The 18,478-nt window shown below is 39.9% G+C and overlaps 1 protein-coding gene across 1 annotated transcript in view; it reads right to left on the bottom strand.

Moving 5' to 3' along the window:
* Window positions 1-17,506, bottom strand: part of MAP4 (microtubule associated protein 4) — a gene marked incomplete at both ends in the record, with an annotated part of 101,695 nt that extends 84,189 nt beyond the window's left edge. The window contains one exon of the mRNA XM_084247767.1: window positions 17,284-17,506. Within this exon, the coding sequence (XP_084103893.1) occupies window positions 17,284-17,506 (223 nt within the window). The remainder of the gene's footprint in view (window positions 1-17,283) is intronic.
* Between the last annotated feature and the right edge of the window lie 972 nt (window positions 17,507-18,478).

The following is an 18,478-nucleotide window of genomic DNA, read 5'->3' as shown; positions in this document are numbered from 1 at the left end:
AAATTTTGAAGAAAACTAATTGATCATTTTTTCTTTCATGCTTTTGGTGAGGCATGCAAGAAGTCTTTGCATTTTGTATACAGTATAAGAGAAACATCTAAGTGCATAATTTTGCATGTACAACATCAAATTGTTCCTGTATCATTTGTTGAAAAAATTATCCTTATTCCACTAAATTGTCTTTGCAACTTTATGAAAATTAATTAATCATGTTATATATAGGCCTAATTCTGGACTCTCCTCTTCCACTGCCCTCTATGCCTGTGCATTTTATCAATACAACATCATCTTGATTATTGTATTTGTAAAAAGTCTTGAAATGAGGTATGTGAGTCCTCTAACTTTGGTCTTTTCCAAAATTGTTTTGTGTATCCTAGTTCCTCTGATTTTTCATATAAATTTTAAAATCAAGTGGTGATTTATATAAAAACCCTGACGGGATCTTGATTTAAATACATAGATTATATGGATCAATTTGTATACACAACCTTTCTTTAAAAGCTCTAACTATATCTAAGTATAGATAATTTCAGCAACCTTACTAGCTCCACAGTCAATCTGCCAACTAAAGAGTTTCCTATGAATCATATCAAGAATATCAGAACTATTTTTCATAAGACAGGAGAAAATCTAGAATGCATACTACTAAAATATAAAATATAAGATTTTACTTTGGAAGTGAACAAATGACTCTGTCTAACTTTCTGGCTCCCACATACTGAAGGCAGGAATCTTGAAACAACTCAAGATTATTTATTCTGTTATCTGAGAGGAACAACTAAAAATAACAGACTAAAAGACAGTACCAACTAGGTGGAAGAAGAAAAGGGTAAATAAAGGAATGAAAGACAATAGACTTTTATTAAATACCCACTATGCACCACGTACCATGCACCATGGTAGGGCCTCACATACTGTGTTTTACTTATCCAGAGAGATGTCAAGTATGTTCTAGCTGTTATTTATGGCAAATATGGGAGAGAACATATGCCAAATATGGGATAGAACATATCTGGCACAAATAAATTCCCTATTACATTCACACAGTAAGCTTAAAAACTTATTCTTCCAAGCTCAAGAAGGCTAATTTTTAAAATCTGTCTCACTTTAAAATGTTGATTACAAAAAAGTAAAATGCAGATTACAGGAAATACATATTTTAAAAGTTGATACCATTTGTCATGAGTGATAAAATCTTTTTTTAATTTACTAATAACCAATGCTGGCAAATATATAGGAAAATAGGTAATCTCATACACTACTGGGGAAATATAAATCAGAACAGTCTATCAAAGGGCCTCGGTGGCACAAGGTGTTAGGACACAGCACTACGAAGCAATCTGCAGCCACGGCAGCACGAGTTTGATCCCTGGCCAGGGAGGTGACCTACATGGCGCAGCAGACCCCTCTTGACTCGCCCGCTGCTCCCTTCAGCAGTGTTTCAGTCAATTGCCTGTACTGTTCCCCACTCTGCCTCTGGTGAATCATCTCACCCCACATCTCTGGCCTGTACCCCAGTTCTTGTACGCATAAATAAATAAATCTTTAAAAAATATTTAATGTCTGTCAATTTAAAAATGTACAAACAAAAGACATGAAGCTTTTCAAGATTGTGATGATACTACAAAGATTCTCATGTGTCCTTACCCAGCTTCCCCTATGAAGAAAAATGGCTGTGTTCTGGCAGACAGTTTACCATCATAACCTCACCATTATGAACCTTCATTTAACCCAAACATTTTCTGTCAATTTATTTATCCAATTCTGCAATGTCTATTCTAAACCATCCAGTTCTCTTTTAATCTCTTTATCCCCTTCTACTTTTGTTTCTCAGCATAGAACCTCACCTCTTTCAAAGAAAGTATGAACCCCCATCAGAAGAAATTTCCTCACAAACCTAAAGCATCAACATCGAGATTCCTCCTCTCTATACCTGTGCATTGAATCCCATCTATTTCTTTCGTTCAAAGATAAGATTGTTTTTCTATTAGTCTCAAAATCAGGTATTATCTCACTGCTCTCAAATCTCACAGCTCTTATTCCTTTCTTTTGGCATTTATCTATATTTCTTAATGAACTGTGAACTTCTTAAGGTCTCAAGTTTTGGGTTCATTTCTTTTTCACCTTTAGTGACAAGTGTTCTCGATAAATATTTGCTTAAAGAACGAATGAATGAATGATTGAAATAAATGTGACTGCCATTATATGTATGGGGTGACAGAATGTGACAGGAGACTGCAAATGAAGGAACTCCTAAGTTAACCTAAAATTTCTAAAAACAAAATATCAGAGATTATACTTTCAAAATCATTTTAACTGACATTCTTCACGGGTTTTTATTGTCGGGGGATAAAGTGATTAACGTAAAATTTCAAAAAGATCAATACCAAGAGGCCACAAATTATACTATTTCCTTATTTTCAGTACCAGAGCTACAATCTACATGGGGGGAAGAAGGGATGTTGCTGTGATTTCAAAGAGCTATCTGAACATAACGATGTTTTAACCATTCCCAAAGTAATAAATTTGACTGTAAGAAACAAATGTTCCTCCCAACCCACTTGGAATCTGTGCCCAAGAAAAATGGGACTTTTCTATATGAGAAAAAAAGATTTTAAAAAAAGAATATAAAAGACAGCTTGTCATATGGTGGTTTACAGGTAAACGTTGCTTGTTTCTTTGGTATCTCTACCCTATGCAGATCTCAGAATTCCTCAGATACAAGAAAGAATCTTTCAAATTAATAAGAAATTTCCGCTTTTCTTTTACACTAGAGTACCACTACTGTGAAAAACAGTACACTGTTTTTTCTTTTCCAAAACAATGGTTTCTGCAAAAGTGTCACACTAATTTTTCATGCATCGATACAACTTCCCAAATATGAACAGTAAGGCTATTAAGAAAGATTCCCTGGTAGCGCAAGGGGTTAAGCACCGCACTATGAAGTGATCAGCGGCCTCTGCAGCAGCAGAGCAGACCTCTCCTGTCTCGCCTGCTGCTCCCTTCAGCAGTGTATTTCAGTCAGTCTGCCTATGTTCTGCTCCCCACTCTGTCTCTGGTGAATCTTCTCACTTCCCTGCATCTCTGGCCGTTACCCCAGCTCTTGTATGCATAAATAATTTTTTTTTTTAAAAGGCTATTAGGAAGGTTTGGAGTAGGGCCTTCCCTGGTGGCGCAGGCGGTTGAGCGCTGCACTGTGAGGCTGTCCAAATGTCTCTGCAGCGCCGGTTTGATCCCGGCCAGCCAGGGAGGGTCCCACATGGTGCACCAGACCTCTCCTTGTCTCTCCCACTGCTCCCCTCAGCAGTGTATTTCGTCAGTCTGCCTGTTCTGTTCCCTGCTCTGTCTCTGGTGAATCCTCTCACCCTCCCACGCATCTGGCCTATACCCCTTTCTTGTATAAAGAATAAATAAATCTTTAAAAAGAAAAAGAAGGTTTGGAGTAGACATTTGTGCCTACCTATGGAGTAGACATTTGTGCCTACCTAACTATAAATACCTATCACTTTGATTTGCAGACATACTTGCTTTTGTTAACAAAAGCATTAACAAATCCAATTTGAACACAATTCTTTAAGCTCAGTTTAGCAGTAAACAAAGCAATTTCAATTTAGTTTAATAAACAATGGCTGCATATCTACCATGTGCCAAGAATAGTGACTTTTTTAATGCAGGTCTGTCCCTCTTTCCTAGTTCCCCAGTGACTCCCCACCCCAAGATGCTGTATGAGCTCACCTGGAGGGTGTGCTTCTGCATGGTTCTCTCCTGTCACTGTCTCTCTTGTCACTTTCACTTCTGGATTCTCACTATGGAGCAACTTGAAGTTGCTGGTACAGTGTGAACTACTCTATGCCTCTCTGCCTTTGTTAAAAGTGTCATTCTGCATGGAATATAAAAGTAAACAAAATACTATTCCTACTTCAGAGTGGCTTATAGATAGCTATAGATAACAAGTAGCTTCATTATGACCTTAAAATTAAAAATGCCATGGGAAAGGAAGGTTCAGGGGAGGCACTTATCAAATAATAAAAAGATGAAGAAGCTTGGGGGTGGAGGTGAGGGGAACAGAGGGAGAAGGGACAGAGGTCAACGGATGTTCTTACATGGTTATGTCTATACCCAATCTTAAGGGGTGGGGGGTGAAGATTAAAAAAAAAAGCAATTTTAAAGGATAGCAGAAAACCACCTTTAGCCAAAGCTTTAACATCAGCAAAATCCAGATCTATGCATATTTCCCCCATTATCCAAAAGTAGATATAATTTGGTAAGTTATTTTTTAAATCTTGGAATTCTCAATATCTTTGCCATATAAATTCATAGCAATATTATTCCCAGACCCAAAAAAGTACCCATTAAATCATAACAAATAGGGGCCTCCCTGGTGGCACAAGGGGTTAAGAGGCAACCTATGAAGCTATCCACAGCCACTGCAGCACGAGCTCTATCCCTGACCATGGAGCTACCCACATGGTGCAGCAGATCTCTCCTGACTTGCCTGCTGCTCCCCTCAGTAGTGTATTTCTGTCAATCTGCCTGTTTTGTTCCCCACTCTGTCTCTGGTGAATCCTCTCACCCTCACACCTCTGGTATGTAAAACCAGTTCTTGTATGCATAAATAAATAAATCTTTAAAAAAAAAATCATAACAAACAGGGTTGTTCTATTGATACTTTGAGGTAGCAGAAGAAACCTGTATCTACAGCCTAGAACTCTCTTCTTCGCAGATAATCTGTTCCACTAAAAGACAACTCACATTATGGGACTGTGTGGAAGTTTTCTTCTGAGTTTGAGTATCTGTCCTAAAGGTCTTCAACTGAGACCTGAACTGGAGAACAAGTGCTGAAGTCTGAACAGAGAAGGGAAGATATGAAAATACTTGTCTAGCAAAGCAGAAGACTTTGCAAATTATATCAATTCATAGCAGATTCCTCAAGTTCATGCTGTTTGTATAAATAAAATGACTCATTTACATGAACATAATATGTATATGTCTAATAATTTTGCGTTTTGAGTTTATTTTAAATAAAATTTAGTTTAAAAAGAAACAGTATCTATGAGATATTAAATCAAAGCATGCATTCATGGAAACAGTATGTTTTTATTTTTTTTTATTTTTTTTTTTATAGAGGCATGTTTTATTTATTTATTTGTTTGTTTGTTTGTTTTGTTTATACATGCATTGGGTACAGTCAGAAGCGCGGGAGGGTGAGAGAATTCACCAGAGCCAGAGCGGGGAGCAGAGCAGGCAGAAGGACCAAAGCACACTGCTGAGGGGAGCAGCGGGCGGCAGGAGAGGTCTGCGCGCCATGTGGGACCCTCCTCCGGTGGCCGGGGAGCAGCCGGGGATCGAACCAGCGCCGCAGAGGCCGCCGGCAGCCTCGCAACCCAGCGCTCAACCGCCGCGCCACCGGGGAGGCCCGAAACAGTATGTTTTTATTAGAAGAAATTGAAAAAGCAGGCAATCTTGGTTCAGTTTGTGGTTCTGTCACTATTAACCAATGATCAAATGCAACTTCCTTATAATTAATAGTCTCAGTGGAAAACAGGAATTTATTGGCATCCTTGATTATCATGAGGATTAAATGCAATAATATTGGAGCCAGTAGTATGCAAACTGCACAATGTTAAGTAAATACTAATAACAATTATTACTCTGTTATTAACTGGAAACTGATCACTAAAATGAAATAACCCTATACGAACACTGAAATTAGTTTACTTTTGCCTTAATACAAAAATCTAGCTTAAATGACATTATCAGACTAAGTAATAACTGTGAGACTAAGAAATAAGCAATTTATCAGAATTAAATAAAATAAAGCAAGATGGGCCTCTCCAGTGGCGCAGAGGGTTGAGCGCAGCGCTGTGAGCTGTTTATAGCTTCTGCAGCGCGGGTTCAATTCCCAGTCAGCCAGGGACATTCCCACATGGCGCAGCAGACCTCTCCTGACTCACCCGCTGCTCCCCTCAGCAGTGTCTTCGGTCCGTCTGCCTGTTCCACCCCCCGCTCTGTCTCTGGCGAATCCTCTCACCCTCCCATGCTTCTGGCCTGTACCCAATTTTTGTATAAATAAAAATAAATCTTTAAAAAAAAATAAAGCAAGATGATTAGAAGAGAATTTAAGAGATTTTCTACCATATACTCAACACCTCACAGTCTAAAAATCTAAGCCCAGGAAAGAAGAATAACAATAAGATTATAACATATAAACAATTGGGTTTTGGAGTAGGAGAGAGGCTTACATAAGTCTCTGTCAATAAGACTTACTAGATTCTAATCATTGGAACCTTGTGTATTACTGGATAAATCCTCACTCAAGAGACACTGACTTCTTTTTCCACTGACTAATTTCTGAGAGGGACGTCCACTTCATCAAAAGCTAAACACATAAAACACTGAAAATAACTCAAGTTTTTCAAAACTAATCACATGCTCTAAATTATAAGGGCAATCAAATTTGCTTTTTTTTTAAAAAGATTTATTTTTATACAAGAATGGGGGTACAGGCCAGAGATACAGAGGGTGAGAGGATTCACCAGAGGCAGAGCAGAGAACACAACAGGCAGACAGACCAAAGTACACTGCTGAGGGGAGCACCGGGCAAGACAGGAGAGGTCTGTCCCGCCATGTTGGTTTCTCCCTGGCCGACCAGGAATCGAACTCTGCTGCAGTGGCTGAGGATTGCTTCGTAGGCTGAGTCTTAACCCCTGCGCCACCAGGGAGGCCCAAATTTGCTTTGTTTTTTTTAATCTCTTCTTCCACAACAGATTTCAGATTCCCATAGTTGGAGAATCCGTTTGACAGAAAACGGAAGTAACAAAAAAATGAGAGGGTATGTATGCTCTGTGGAAGACAGCCACAGTAAACCTGCATTGGGCAAAATGGGGAGGATTCAGCATGGTTTCAATACAAGGGCACCTGCTAGTGTGTGTCAGGCCTATGCCAATACCACCCTCTAGTGGCCGATCAATTTGGCTGCCATGATCCACAACAGAAGTCTGCAATAAATATTTAGTTGTATTTTTTTCTTTTCTCCCGAATCAATGTTTCTCAATCTTGGATATGCATCCAAGATATCTGCAATGACTCATTAAAACACAGATTTCTGTGTGGCCTAGTGGTTAAGTCTCAGCACTATCACCATTACAAGCTGAGTTCTACCCCCAGCCAGTCGTTAAGTCACATATGGCGCAGCAGACCTCTCCCATCTTACCCACTACCCCACCTTAGCAGTATATTTCATTAAATCCATTTTGCTCCCCGCTCTGTCTCTGGTGAATTCTCTCACCTCACACCTCTGGCCTACACCCCAGTTCTTCTACTAAGCACCAACCCCAGAATCTCTGAATCTGTGTAGGCCTAAGAATGGTATTTTACACAAGTTCCCAAGTGATACTTCTGGTGCAAGTACCACAACCCTGAACTACTGTCCTAGGCTACAACAACTTATAATAAACAAGTTTTTAGATTCCAAAACCCCCTGCAGCAGTGGGGAGAAATTATTCTCTTACTCTCACAAGTAGGACTATCTAAGAACACAAAGTACAGAAAAATTAAGTGACTTACCCACAAATCTGCCAAATATTTGTTTCTAAGGGTCAAAAAACGGGCTAGTTCACTCAAATATCTATGGTGCCATTTAGATGCATCAGAATCACCAATTATAGCTTTTGTTAGTCACATTTGAGAGAAAACTTCTATGTTTTATATCCCTTGCCTAGAGAAGACAACCACAGAGTTGATAATGAACAACTAGGATAACATTTTTGAAGAAAAAGTCAATCAGGACATGTGAAAAACTGTTTTGAGAACTGTTTCCCAAGGTGACAAGCATTTTAGAAATAGTTTGACACCAGGTCTATTTCCAGGTATTTGGCTATTAGTATATTTCATGGAGGCAATGCTAAGATAAAATCCTTCCAGAAGCTAAACTAAATGAGGGCAAAAATAAGAGGTAATATCTTCACAGAAAAGGCCTGAAAACAAATGACAAACGCAGGAGCAACAAAAGCATCCCAGCACTCACATTATAAACTCTGAAATACCATTTCATAATTTTAAGGGCCAGCAGCTTCCTGGAGAAATAACTGTTGCCATATTTGGGGCAGAAAATGTACCTGGAGCAAAAAAATGCAGCCTTTCCTGCTTTGTCTGAAGTGCCATAAAAGCAACCCTGGTTTCTTACTTATTTTCAGTTGAGGGTAATTAGGGTGGGGAATTGAAAATTAAAATAAATAAAAACACCATTGTCCCAAGAGTTCTATTACATGGACCCCATTCAACTGCAGGAAACTGGCTGATAAATTTCCACTGGTTCGCCTAAGTAAACCTGCTATAAAATCATAGCAAGAAAACCAGTAATAACTTAGCAAATCTCATCTAAGAACAACCTTAAAGCTAGATGTATAATAAAACAAAAAAATGAAGTCTAGGCTGTTCCATCACTTCTGAAGAAGTGTTCAGAAGAACTAGCATCTGATTTAGAATAGAACACAAACAAGAAACCTATCATTGTGGCATAAACCATCAGTCTGATAAGCTATAAAACCCACAGGACAGAAGCCCTCATAAACACATAACTCACTCACTACACTGTGTTTTTTATAAGATCAAATAAAGAAGTGCTTTTTCTTCTTTTTCACTATCTCCAAATAGCCCACTCTCCTTCCTGTTATCCAAAGTGAAGCCTTCTACAAACAAAAAGGATGAACAACTTAAAATTTAGTTATATTACAACTATAAACTTTATATTATTCTTTTTGAACAGGTTAATAAACAAATGTATACAAAATCCAATTGATCCAGGGCCTCTCCTGGTGGTGCAGGGGGTTGGGTGCAGCACTGTGGGGCTGTCTGCAGCCTCTGCAGCTGGGGTTCAGTCCCCAGCCAGCCAGGGAGCTGCCCACATGGTGCATCAGACCGCTCCTGACTTGCCCGCTGCTCCCCTCAGCAGTGTAGATCTGCCTGTTGTGCTCCCCACCCTGTCTCTGGTGAATCCTCTCACCCCCCCTCCCACTTCTGACCTGTACCCCAGTTCTTGTATGCATAAATAAAAAAATCTTTAAAAAAAAAATCCAATTGGTCTAAAGGGATATTCAGTAACAATAAGTCTCCTTCCTACAACCAGTTCTGATTCTTACAGTAATCATTACTGTCAATTTCTAGAGTAACCTTCCTGAATTAATGAACTTTCAATTACAGGTTATTCACATATTCGAACTGTAAGCAGGGGAATGTAAATATTTTTTCTTGCAAAAGAGCTTCTAAAAAACTTTCTTCTTCTTGGTCAAGTTAGTGGTCCCAAGATAAAGCACAAGAAAATCTGCTTCTGCTTCATAGTCCTCACCCACCAAGATGAGTCCCAGGGGGTGGAAGCAATGCACAGCTAAAAGAAAACAGAAAATGAAAAGAAGCAAGCTTCTTCCACCTGTGACTGATAAGGGTAAGTTAATGTGCATGGGGAGAACATCTTAGCCATGTCTAAAGTTACAGAAACACTCCTTACCATTTCCTTTCTTCCTGCTAAGTTTTCCTTACTTTTAGGTCAATCAAGGGACAAATAATTCTATTGACCATTACAGATTGAAAGAGGAATAAGCATTCCCATTTTCCATCAAGAAATCCAATTTTTTTCTTGGAAGAATATTTGTATGTATTTTTGTGATTTTATCATATTTATATGACTTTAAACTCTCAGTAATTTTTTGATAATTTGTCATTATACTCTCACTCCCCAAATACAGCACATATAAAGGCAACAGAATTTTTTCTTTTACTTAGGCTATAGAATACCAGAAGAATGTCACTCCCACCCTATAAACAATTTAAAAAGGTAGACTGACTAACAAAATCATAACGACCTCATCAGAAAGCTGAGGTTTTATGGCCACTAAGTGGCATGAAACCCAAAGAAAAACAAGCCCCTTGAGGAAATACAGGAGTTAAATATTGGCTATCCTGTGTCAGATAAGAGATTCTGGATGCCAGACAGGAAGTAAGAATAATTCAAATAAAAATTCTAATGATTTGCTAAAAGTGAAGGCTTGATGAGAGTATAGGGATTGTGATATCCATAGACACAAAGGGAGTTCCCACCCACTTGCAGGGTTTGTCTCCATAATATCTACGAGATGCTCACAAGAAAGACTTGAGGGAAGGGGCCTCCCCTGGTGGCACAGGTGGTTGAGTGCCACACTGTGAAGCTGTCCTCAGCCTCTGCAGTGCTGGTTCGAACCCGGCCAGCAGGCGAGGGTCCCATTGGTGCGGCAGACCTCTCCTGTCATGCCCGCTGCTCCCCTCAGCAGTGTATTTCATCAGTCTGCCTCTTCTGTTCCCTGCTCTGTCTCTGGTGAATCCTCTCACCCTCCCATGCATCCGGCCTGTACCCAGTTCTTGTATAAATATTTAAATATTTAAAAAAAAAGAGCCTCCCTCAGTGGTACAGACCTGAAGAAAGCCAGCAGTAAAGGAAAGGCATGAAGATAGATCCACTGAGACCCTTTAATTCCCCTATGCAAACTAAATCTTTTAAGCTACTGGAAGAGGAGGATCAAACTCTGTCATCCCAGGGTTTGGGAAAGAGCCAATGTTGTAGTAGGAAAAGAGTAATAAGAAAATACCTCTTACCCTAGGGGAGGAGCAAGAAAAAGTCCTAGCCCAGGATCTTACATCAATACCACTAAAAGACCCTACCACTGTGAACACGGTAAATCACTAAGAAAGAGTCAACCATCCTTTTATACGGCAGTGAGCCTAAATCAACACCAAAATATGAAAATACTGCCCACTACTAGCACAACTAAGTCCCTACACTAAGCAGAAGAGAGGAATTTGAAGAAGTACACTAAAGGAATTGACAGTGACAACAAAGCCCAAACCTAGCTTTGCACCTGCCTAACCTGACTCAACTCTACACCAATCATCTACTAAAAGAGATGGCACAAATACTTTTTATCCTTAGCCTCTATTATAAATGAGTTTCAACTTTCACTCAAAATTTAAGAGAGAGGGCCTTCCTGGTGGTGCAAAGGGTTAAGAACCGCACTATGAAGCAATCCACAAACTCTGCAGCACAAGTTGGATCCCCAGCCAGCCAGGGAGAAACGCACATGGCGAGACAGACCTCTTCTATCTCGCCTGCTGCTCCCCTCAGCAGTGTATTTCAGTCAATCTGCCTGTTCTGTTCCCCACCCTGTCTCTGGTGGATCCTCTCACCCCCGCATCTCTGGCCTGTACCCTAGCTCTTGTATGCATAAATAAATAAATCTTTAAAAAAAACCAACAAAGGGCCTCGGCGGTGGCGCAGTGGTTGAGCACTGGGTTGCGAAGCTGCCCGCAGCCTCTGCAGTGCCAGTTCGACCCCCGGCTGCTCCCCAGCCACCGGAGGAGAGTCCCACATGGCGTGCAGACCTCTCCTGCCGCCCACTGCTCCCCTCAGCAGTGTACTTCGGTCCTTCTACCTGCTCTGCTCCCCGCTCTGGCTCGGTGAATTCTCTCACCCTCCCGCGCTTCTGACTGTACCCAGTGCTTATATAAATAAATAAATAAATCTTTAAAAAAAAAACCAACAAAATTTTAGAGAGACACAAAGTACAATAAGAAAGCAGTGTCGGGCCTCCCCGGTGGCGCAGCGGTTGAGCGCTGGGCTGCGAAACTGCGCGCGGCCTCTGCGGCGCCGGTTCGATCCCTGGCTGCTCCCCGGCCACCAGAGGAGGGTCCCACATGGCGTGCAGACCTCTCCTGCCGCCCGCTGCTCCCCTCAGCAGTGTACTTCGGTCCTTCTGCCTGCTCTGCTCCCCGCTCTGGCTCTGGTGAATTCTCTCACCCTCCCGTGCTTCTGACTGTACCCAGTGCATGTATAAACAAAACAAACAAACAAACCAGCAAACAAATAAATAAAGCATGCCTCTATAAAAAAAAAAAAAAGAAAGAAAGCAGTGTCAAAAGACAAAATAATCAGACTTACATATGACCCAAATATTCAAATTACCAAAGAGATTTAAAATAATTATGACTACAATATTAAAGTCTACATAGTGGAAAAGACAGAAATATCAATGAATAGATACAGAATTTCATTAGAAAAATGGAAAAAAATCAAGCAGAAATACTAGAAAATAAAAACAGAAGATACAAAAGATAATACCACTTGAGGGGTTACCACTGTAGAAACAGCCAGGAAAAAAAATTAGGTAACCTGAAAATCAGTCAAAAATACTAAAATGAAACACAAAGAGAAAAAAAAGAAGGAGAAAAAACAGAACATCTGAGAGCTGTAGAGGACAATAGCCAACAATCTAACAAACATGTAATTGGAATCTCTGAAGGAAAAGAGAAAGAATGGGTCAAAGAAATATTTTATTTTTTTTTTAAAGATTTATTTATTTATTTATACAAGCACTGGGTAGAGTCAGAAGCGTGGGAGGGTGAGAGAATTCACCAGAGCCAGAGCTGGGAGCAGAGCAGGCAGAAGGAACGAAGTACACTGCTGAGGGGAGCAGCGGGCGCAGCAGGAGAGGTCTGCACGCCATGCGGGACCCTCCTCCGGTGGCCGGGGAGCAGCCAGGGATCGAACTGGCGCTGCAAGGCTGCGGGCAGCTTTGCAACCCCGCGCTCAACCACTGCGCCACCAGAGAGGCTCCAAAGAAATATTCCACACTTAATGAACCACATCCACATCAAAGCACACATAAAGCTCAAAGGAACCCCAAATCAGGACAAATGTCAAAATATCCCCTAAACACAATACATTCAAACTGCTGAAATTAGAGATAAAATCTTGAATCAGGAAAAAAAAAAAAAAAAAGCGAAAGGGGGCCAGAAGAATATAGATCAAGACTGTAACAGGTTTCACATCAGAAACAAAACTAACACAAAGACAATGGAGAGACATATTTAAATTATTGAAAGAAAATAATCAACATAGAATTATCCTCCAAAATTGAAATTTTGTTTTATAATGAATTAAAGCTGAGATAATTCATCTCTAGCAGACTTATACTGTAAGAAATGCCAGAGAGGTTTTCAGGCAGAGGGATTATGGTACTTGATAGAAATAAGAATCTACACAAACAAATGAAGAGTACCCAAAATGGTAAAAATTAAAACTCAATTTTAAAGGTATTTTTCAAAGTTTTTATTCATTCAAAAAGATAACAGACAATTTAAAGCAAAAACAGTAACAATGCATTTACATACTAACATATGTAAAATTAAGTGTTTGACACAAACACAAAAGATGAAATAGGAAATGGACTTTCTTGAGTCCTTGCCTCCAAAATGACCAAGAAAAGAAGCAATAATGGTTGTGCCTAAAAGGGTTGTTGCCACGTGCAGCCTATTTGCTGCATCAACTGCAGGACAAGACCATTTAAGAAGGTGGTCCTTTGAAACACATTGGAGGCGCTGGTTGTTACAGACATATCCAAAACTAGCCGTCTTCGAAACCTATGTGCTTCCCAAGCTGTATGTGAAACTGCATTAGTGAGTGAGTTGTGCCATTGCCATTCACTGCAAGTAGTCAGGAATCATTCTTGTGAGGCCCAGAAGGACCAAATATCCCCAGCCCGATTTAGACCTGTGGTGCTAATGTAAAGCACCCAAAAGCCCATGTAAAGAAGCTAAGTTGTTAAGGACTGTGGAAAAAAATCTTCTCTGAGGAGAAATAAAATTAAAATTATACTTTATACAGCATGTTTGAGTGTATCTGTTGCCATATTGGGAGAGGGTGGTGTCTATATCATAGGGACTATAGTTATTTTATACCAAGTATTTAAGTATGGAGCGCCACACAGTTTTTCCAAAAAGTAAGTTTACCCATGTAAAATAAACCTTGAATTTCTTTTCTATTTGTAAAATAAAAAAAGAAATAGGAATTAGAGATATAATATTTTGCTTGGTAAATCTTATACTACACATTAAGTACACAATATTACTAAAGGCAAATCTGAGGAAATCAAAGATGTACACTATAACATCTAGAAAATATACACACACATACACACACATAAGTCAATATTGGAGTTTCATATATCCAATCACTCCAAAAGCAGATAAAGAAAAACAGAATAAAGAACAGAAATAACTGGGCCTCCCCTGGTGGCACAGCGGTTGAGCACTGGGCTGAGAAGCTGCCTGCAGCCTCTGCAGCTCCGGTTTGATCCCCGGCCACCAGTGAGGGTCCCACATGGTGCACAGACCTCTCCTGCAGCGCCCACTGCTCCCCTCAGCAGTGTACTTGGGTCCTTCTGCCTGTTCTGCTCCCTGCTCTGGCTCTGGTGAATTCTCTCACCCTCCCGGGCTTCTGACTGTACCCAGTGCTTGTATAAATAAATAAATAAATAAATCTTTAAAAAAAAAAAAAAAAAAAGAACAGAAATAACAAATACAGAGCAACTAGCAAAATGACAAATGTAAATCCAACCTTATCAATTTTATAAATAGCCTCAACGGGTCTTAATAAAAGAGATATCTTAAGATCTGGTTAAAAATCCAGAGTCAATTATATTCTATCCTTAAGAACTCCATTTTAATTAAATAAACACACTGAAAGTGAAAGGATTGAGAGGCATATATACATGCAAACATTTATCAAAAAGAACCTACTGTAGCTACATCAACATAAGATGGAAATTAGAACAAACAGTATTACCAGGAATAAAGAGGGATAATTCATCAAGAAGATAGAGCAATAAAAAACATCTGCACATGACAACAGATCTCCAAACTACATGTAACAAAATCTAAACTGAAAAAATAAATCCACACAATCACATAGTCTTCGACACCAAACTCTCAGAAATAATTACAAGTAGATACAATGAAATCACTAAGTATATAGAAAACCTAGACAACACTATCATCAACTAGCTTAACTGACATTAATAAGAGTACTCTACACAATCGCAGCATCATGAACAGTATTTCAAGGGCCTCCCTGGTGGCTCAGGTGGTTAAGCACCGCACTGTGAAGCTGTCCACAGCCTCTGCAGCACGGGTTTGATCCCAGCCAGCCAGCGTGAATCCCACATGACGAAGCAGACCTCTCCTGTCTCACCCGCTGCTCCCCTCAGCAGTGTATTTCATCAGTCTGCCTGTTCTGTTCCCCATTCTGTCTCTGGTGAATCCTCTCACCCTCCCGCGCATCTGGCCTATACCGCAGTTCTTGTATAAAAATAAATAAAATCTTTAAAAAAAAAAAAACAGTATTTCAAGTAGTCACAGAACACTGCCTATGACAAATCATGGTCTGAATCCTGATGAACTCTGACAAACAGAAATGAATTTAAAATTTAAAGATGCCTTCTGAGTGTAAGAGAATAAAACTAAAAATCAACTATGGAAAGAATTATTCTAGAAATTATTCTAGAAAATAAATTAGAATGGAATACTTCCCATTTCATCTTTAAACAAAAAGAGCATCACAGGAAAGGGGCCTCTCTGGTGGCACAAGGGTTAAAAACAGCTCTATCAAGCTATAGCTAGCCACTGCAGCACAAGTTCGACTCCCCATTTCCTGGTGGCCAGGGAGGTAACCCATATGGCGCAGCAAACCTCTCCTGTCTCACCCACTGCTCCCTTCAACAGCGTATTTCAGTCAATCCAACTGTTCTATTTCCCACTCTGTCTCTGAATCCTCTCACCCTCCGCATCTGTGGCCTGTACCCCAATACTTCTATGCATTAAAGAATCTTTTTTTAAAAAAAGCATCACAAGAAAACTACAGACCAATAACCCAAATGAGCATTGATGCAAATCTGATCCAGAAATATACAAAAAGAGCAAACCTCTTTTAAAAGATTTCATCCATGGGGCCTTCCCGGTGGCGCAGCGGTTGAGCGCTGGGTTGCAAAGCTGCCCGCAGCCTCTGCAGCGCCGGTTTGATCCCCGGCTGCTCCCCGGCCACCAGAGGAGGGTCCCACATGGCGCGCAGACCTCTCCTGCTGCCCGCTGCTCCCTTCAGCAGTGTACTTCGGTCCCTCTGCCTGCTCTGCTCCCCGCTCTGGCTCTGGTGATTTCTCTCACCCTCCCACACTTCTGACTGCACCCAGTACTTGTATGTACAAACAAATAAATAAATAAATCTTTAAAAAAAAAAAAAAAGATTTCATCCATGTTTTAATCCTGACCTGATATTACTCCCAAAGACAAGTGGCATCTAATTTTTTTTTTATTGAGTTCTTTTTTTTCTTTTTTTAAATTGAGTTAATATCCAGGCCTCCCTGGTGGCTCAAGGGGTTAAGATGCAACCTATGAAGGGCCTCCCTGGTGGCACAGCGCTTGAGCACTGAGTTGCGAAGCTGCCAGCAGCCTCTGCAGCGCCGGTTCTATTCCCGGCTGCTCCCCGGCCACCGGTGGAGGGTCCCACATGGCACGCAGACCTCTCCTGCCGCCCGCTGCTCCCCTCAGCAGTGTACTTCAGTCCTTCTGCCTGCTCTGCTCCCCGCTCTGGCTCTGGTGAATTCTCTCACCCTCCCGCACTTCTGACTGTACCCAGTGCTTGTATAAATAAATAAATAAATCTTTAAAAAAAAAAAACTTCATTAATTGAGGCCTCCCTGATGGCACAAAGGGTTAAGATGCAATCTATGAAGCTATCCGCAACCACTGCAGCATGAGTTCGATCCCCAGCCTGCCAAGGAACAACCCACATGGAGCAGCAGACCTCTCCTGACTCGCCCGCTGCTCCCCTCAGCAGTGTATTTCAGTCAATCTGCCTGTTCTACTCCCCACCCTGTCTCTGGTGAATCCTCTCACCCTCCTGCATCTCTGGCCTATACCCAGTTCTTGTACGCATAAATAAAAATATTTAAAAAGTTAAAAAAATTAATTTTAAAAATTGAGTTAATAATCGCTTTACAGTGTTATTTGCTCTATGTAAGTGTAGGATCCCCCCCCTTTAGGTGTTACTGTCATAGAACAAAAGAAATCATTGTCTACCACCATGGATAGATCCTTGTTCTCCTTCCTCTCTTAATTAAGTTTTGACTGAAACACAGAATTTTATGTTGTCCTACTTTACAAAGCTACATCCAAAAAAGGCACAACAGATCATTTAATATAGGAAATTAAGTGGCAGATTATAATGCAATTCAGATATTACAGAACAAATATCTATAGCTTCATGAACACATACTCAACTAAAAGGTTAATGAGCCTACCTCCCTTGGTTTCAAACAAAAAAAATTATATAGTTACCAGCCTACACTAAAAAATCAATTCAGTTCCCTAAAGGTTTTAAACTAATGCACCCTCTAAACAATTAAATTTGGCTTAAATACTTACCTTCAACCTGGTTTGTATCTGAGCATGATTTCTTCTTTGACTCCGAATTCCCAGTTTTTTCATCAACGTCCAGAAGAGGAATATAGTCTGTTTTTCCAACAGTTTCTCCCACAACATCGTCAAAGGCCTCTGCCTCCAATGTGGCAATAAAGTCCCGTTTTATCTCTTCCTCAATTTCTGGAGGTGGGTCTGTTAAAGCATCTGTAAGACTGAGGTCAGCCATTCTGCACCACTGAAACTGCCTGGTTAAAGGGAGAAAAAATGTTTCATTGGATGAGCACTGCAATGGGAAAAATATTCCTAAAAACTCGTCAAGCTATTTTAAACAAAAAGAAACAAATAAAAGTTTAGACTAGAAGAAGAGTCTCCCTCATTTTACAGAAAGTTAAAGTTCAGGAATAGATAGGAATAGTATCCAAAATATATACTGATTTTTTCACATCTGAGCGGCAATGTTCATTAATAATGTTATTAATGTAAATTAATAAAAAAAACTGAAATATGGAAATATAATCAATTTATCCAAGGTTACAGAAACTAAGATTCAAATCAGATCTTTTTATTTTAAATCTTTATAACCCTTACAAATGTATATGCATTTCCAAATACCATGTACATAATTTTTTAAAGGATATACAAAAGAGGTCAGATTATATTATAGTCCCATAAAAAAAAAGTTGCATTGCTATCAGGCAAATGAAATCACCTTTCTAGACAAAAGTCTGTGAGTATGGGCCTTATATTACTTCATGAATCACTAGTGAATAGTTCCAGCAATCAAATTATAACACGTGACCCCGCTGGCATGGTAAAATACAGACAAAATGTTGATTCAGCTAGGGGAGGGGGTCCCTCTCTGTGATCATGTACATTATCATCTTCACTGAACACCAAGCTCTCGGTTTTCAAACATAATCTGAAATTATGAAGTATGATCTACTATAGGCAAAATTTCGGGTGAACAGCCAAGGAAATACAGAAATGACCTAGTATAGAAAGCCAAACAGTTCACAGTAAATTGAGCACCTGATGCACATACAGCACATTAGGAAATTAAAAAATGTGCCTTCTCTACCTTGATAGAACAGAATTTTAAGATACTCCCAAGAGATGATAAAGTTAAATAAACATGAGACCTTGGTTTCCTGGCCAAGAAAACAGAAATAAAACACAATTCTTAGTTGTACAGAATTTT

Source organism: Talpa europaea (assembly GCF_964194135.1).
Source record: "Talpa europaea genome assembly, chromosome: 11".
NCBI classification, from domain to species: Eukaryota; Metazoa; Chordata; class Mammalia; order Eulipotyphla; family Talpidae; genus Talpa; species Talpa europaea.
This window is presented reverse-complemented; position numbering and strand designations above follow the sequence as displayed.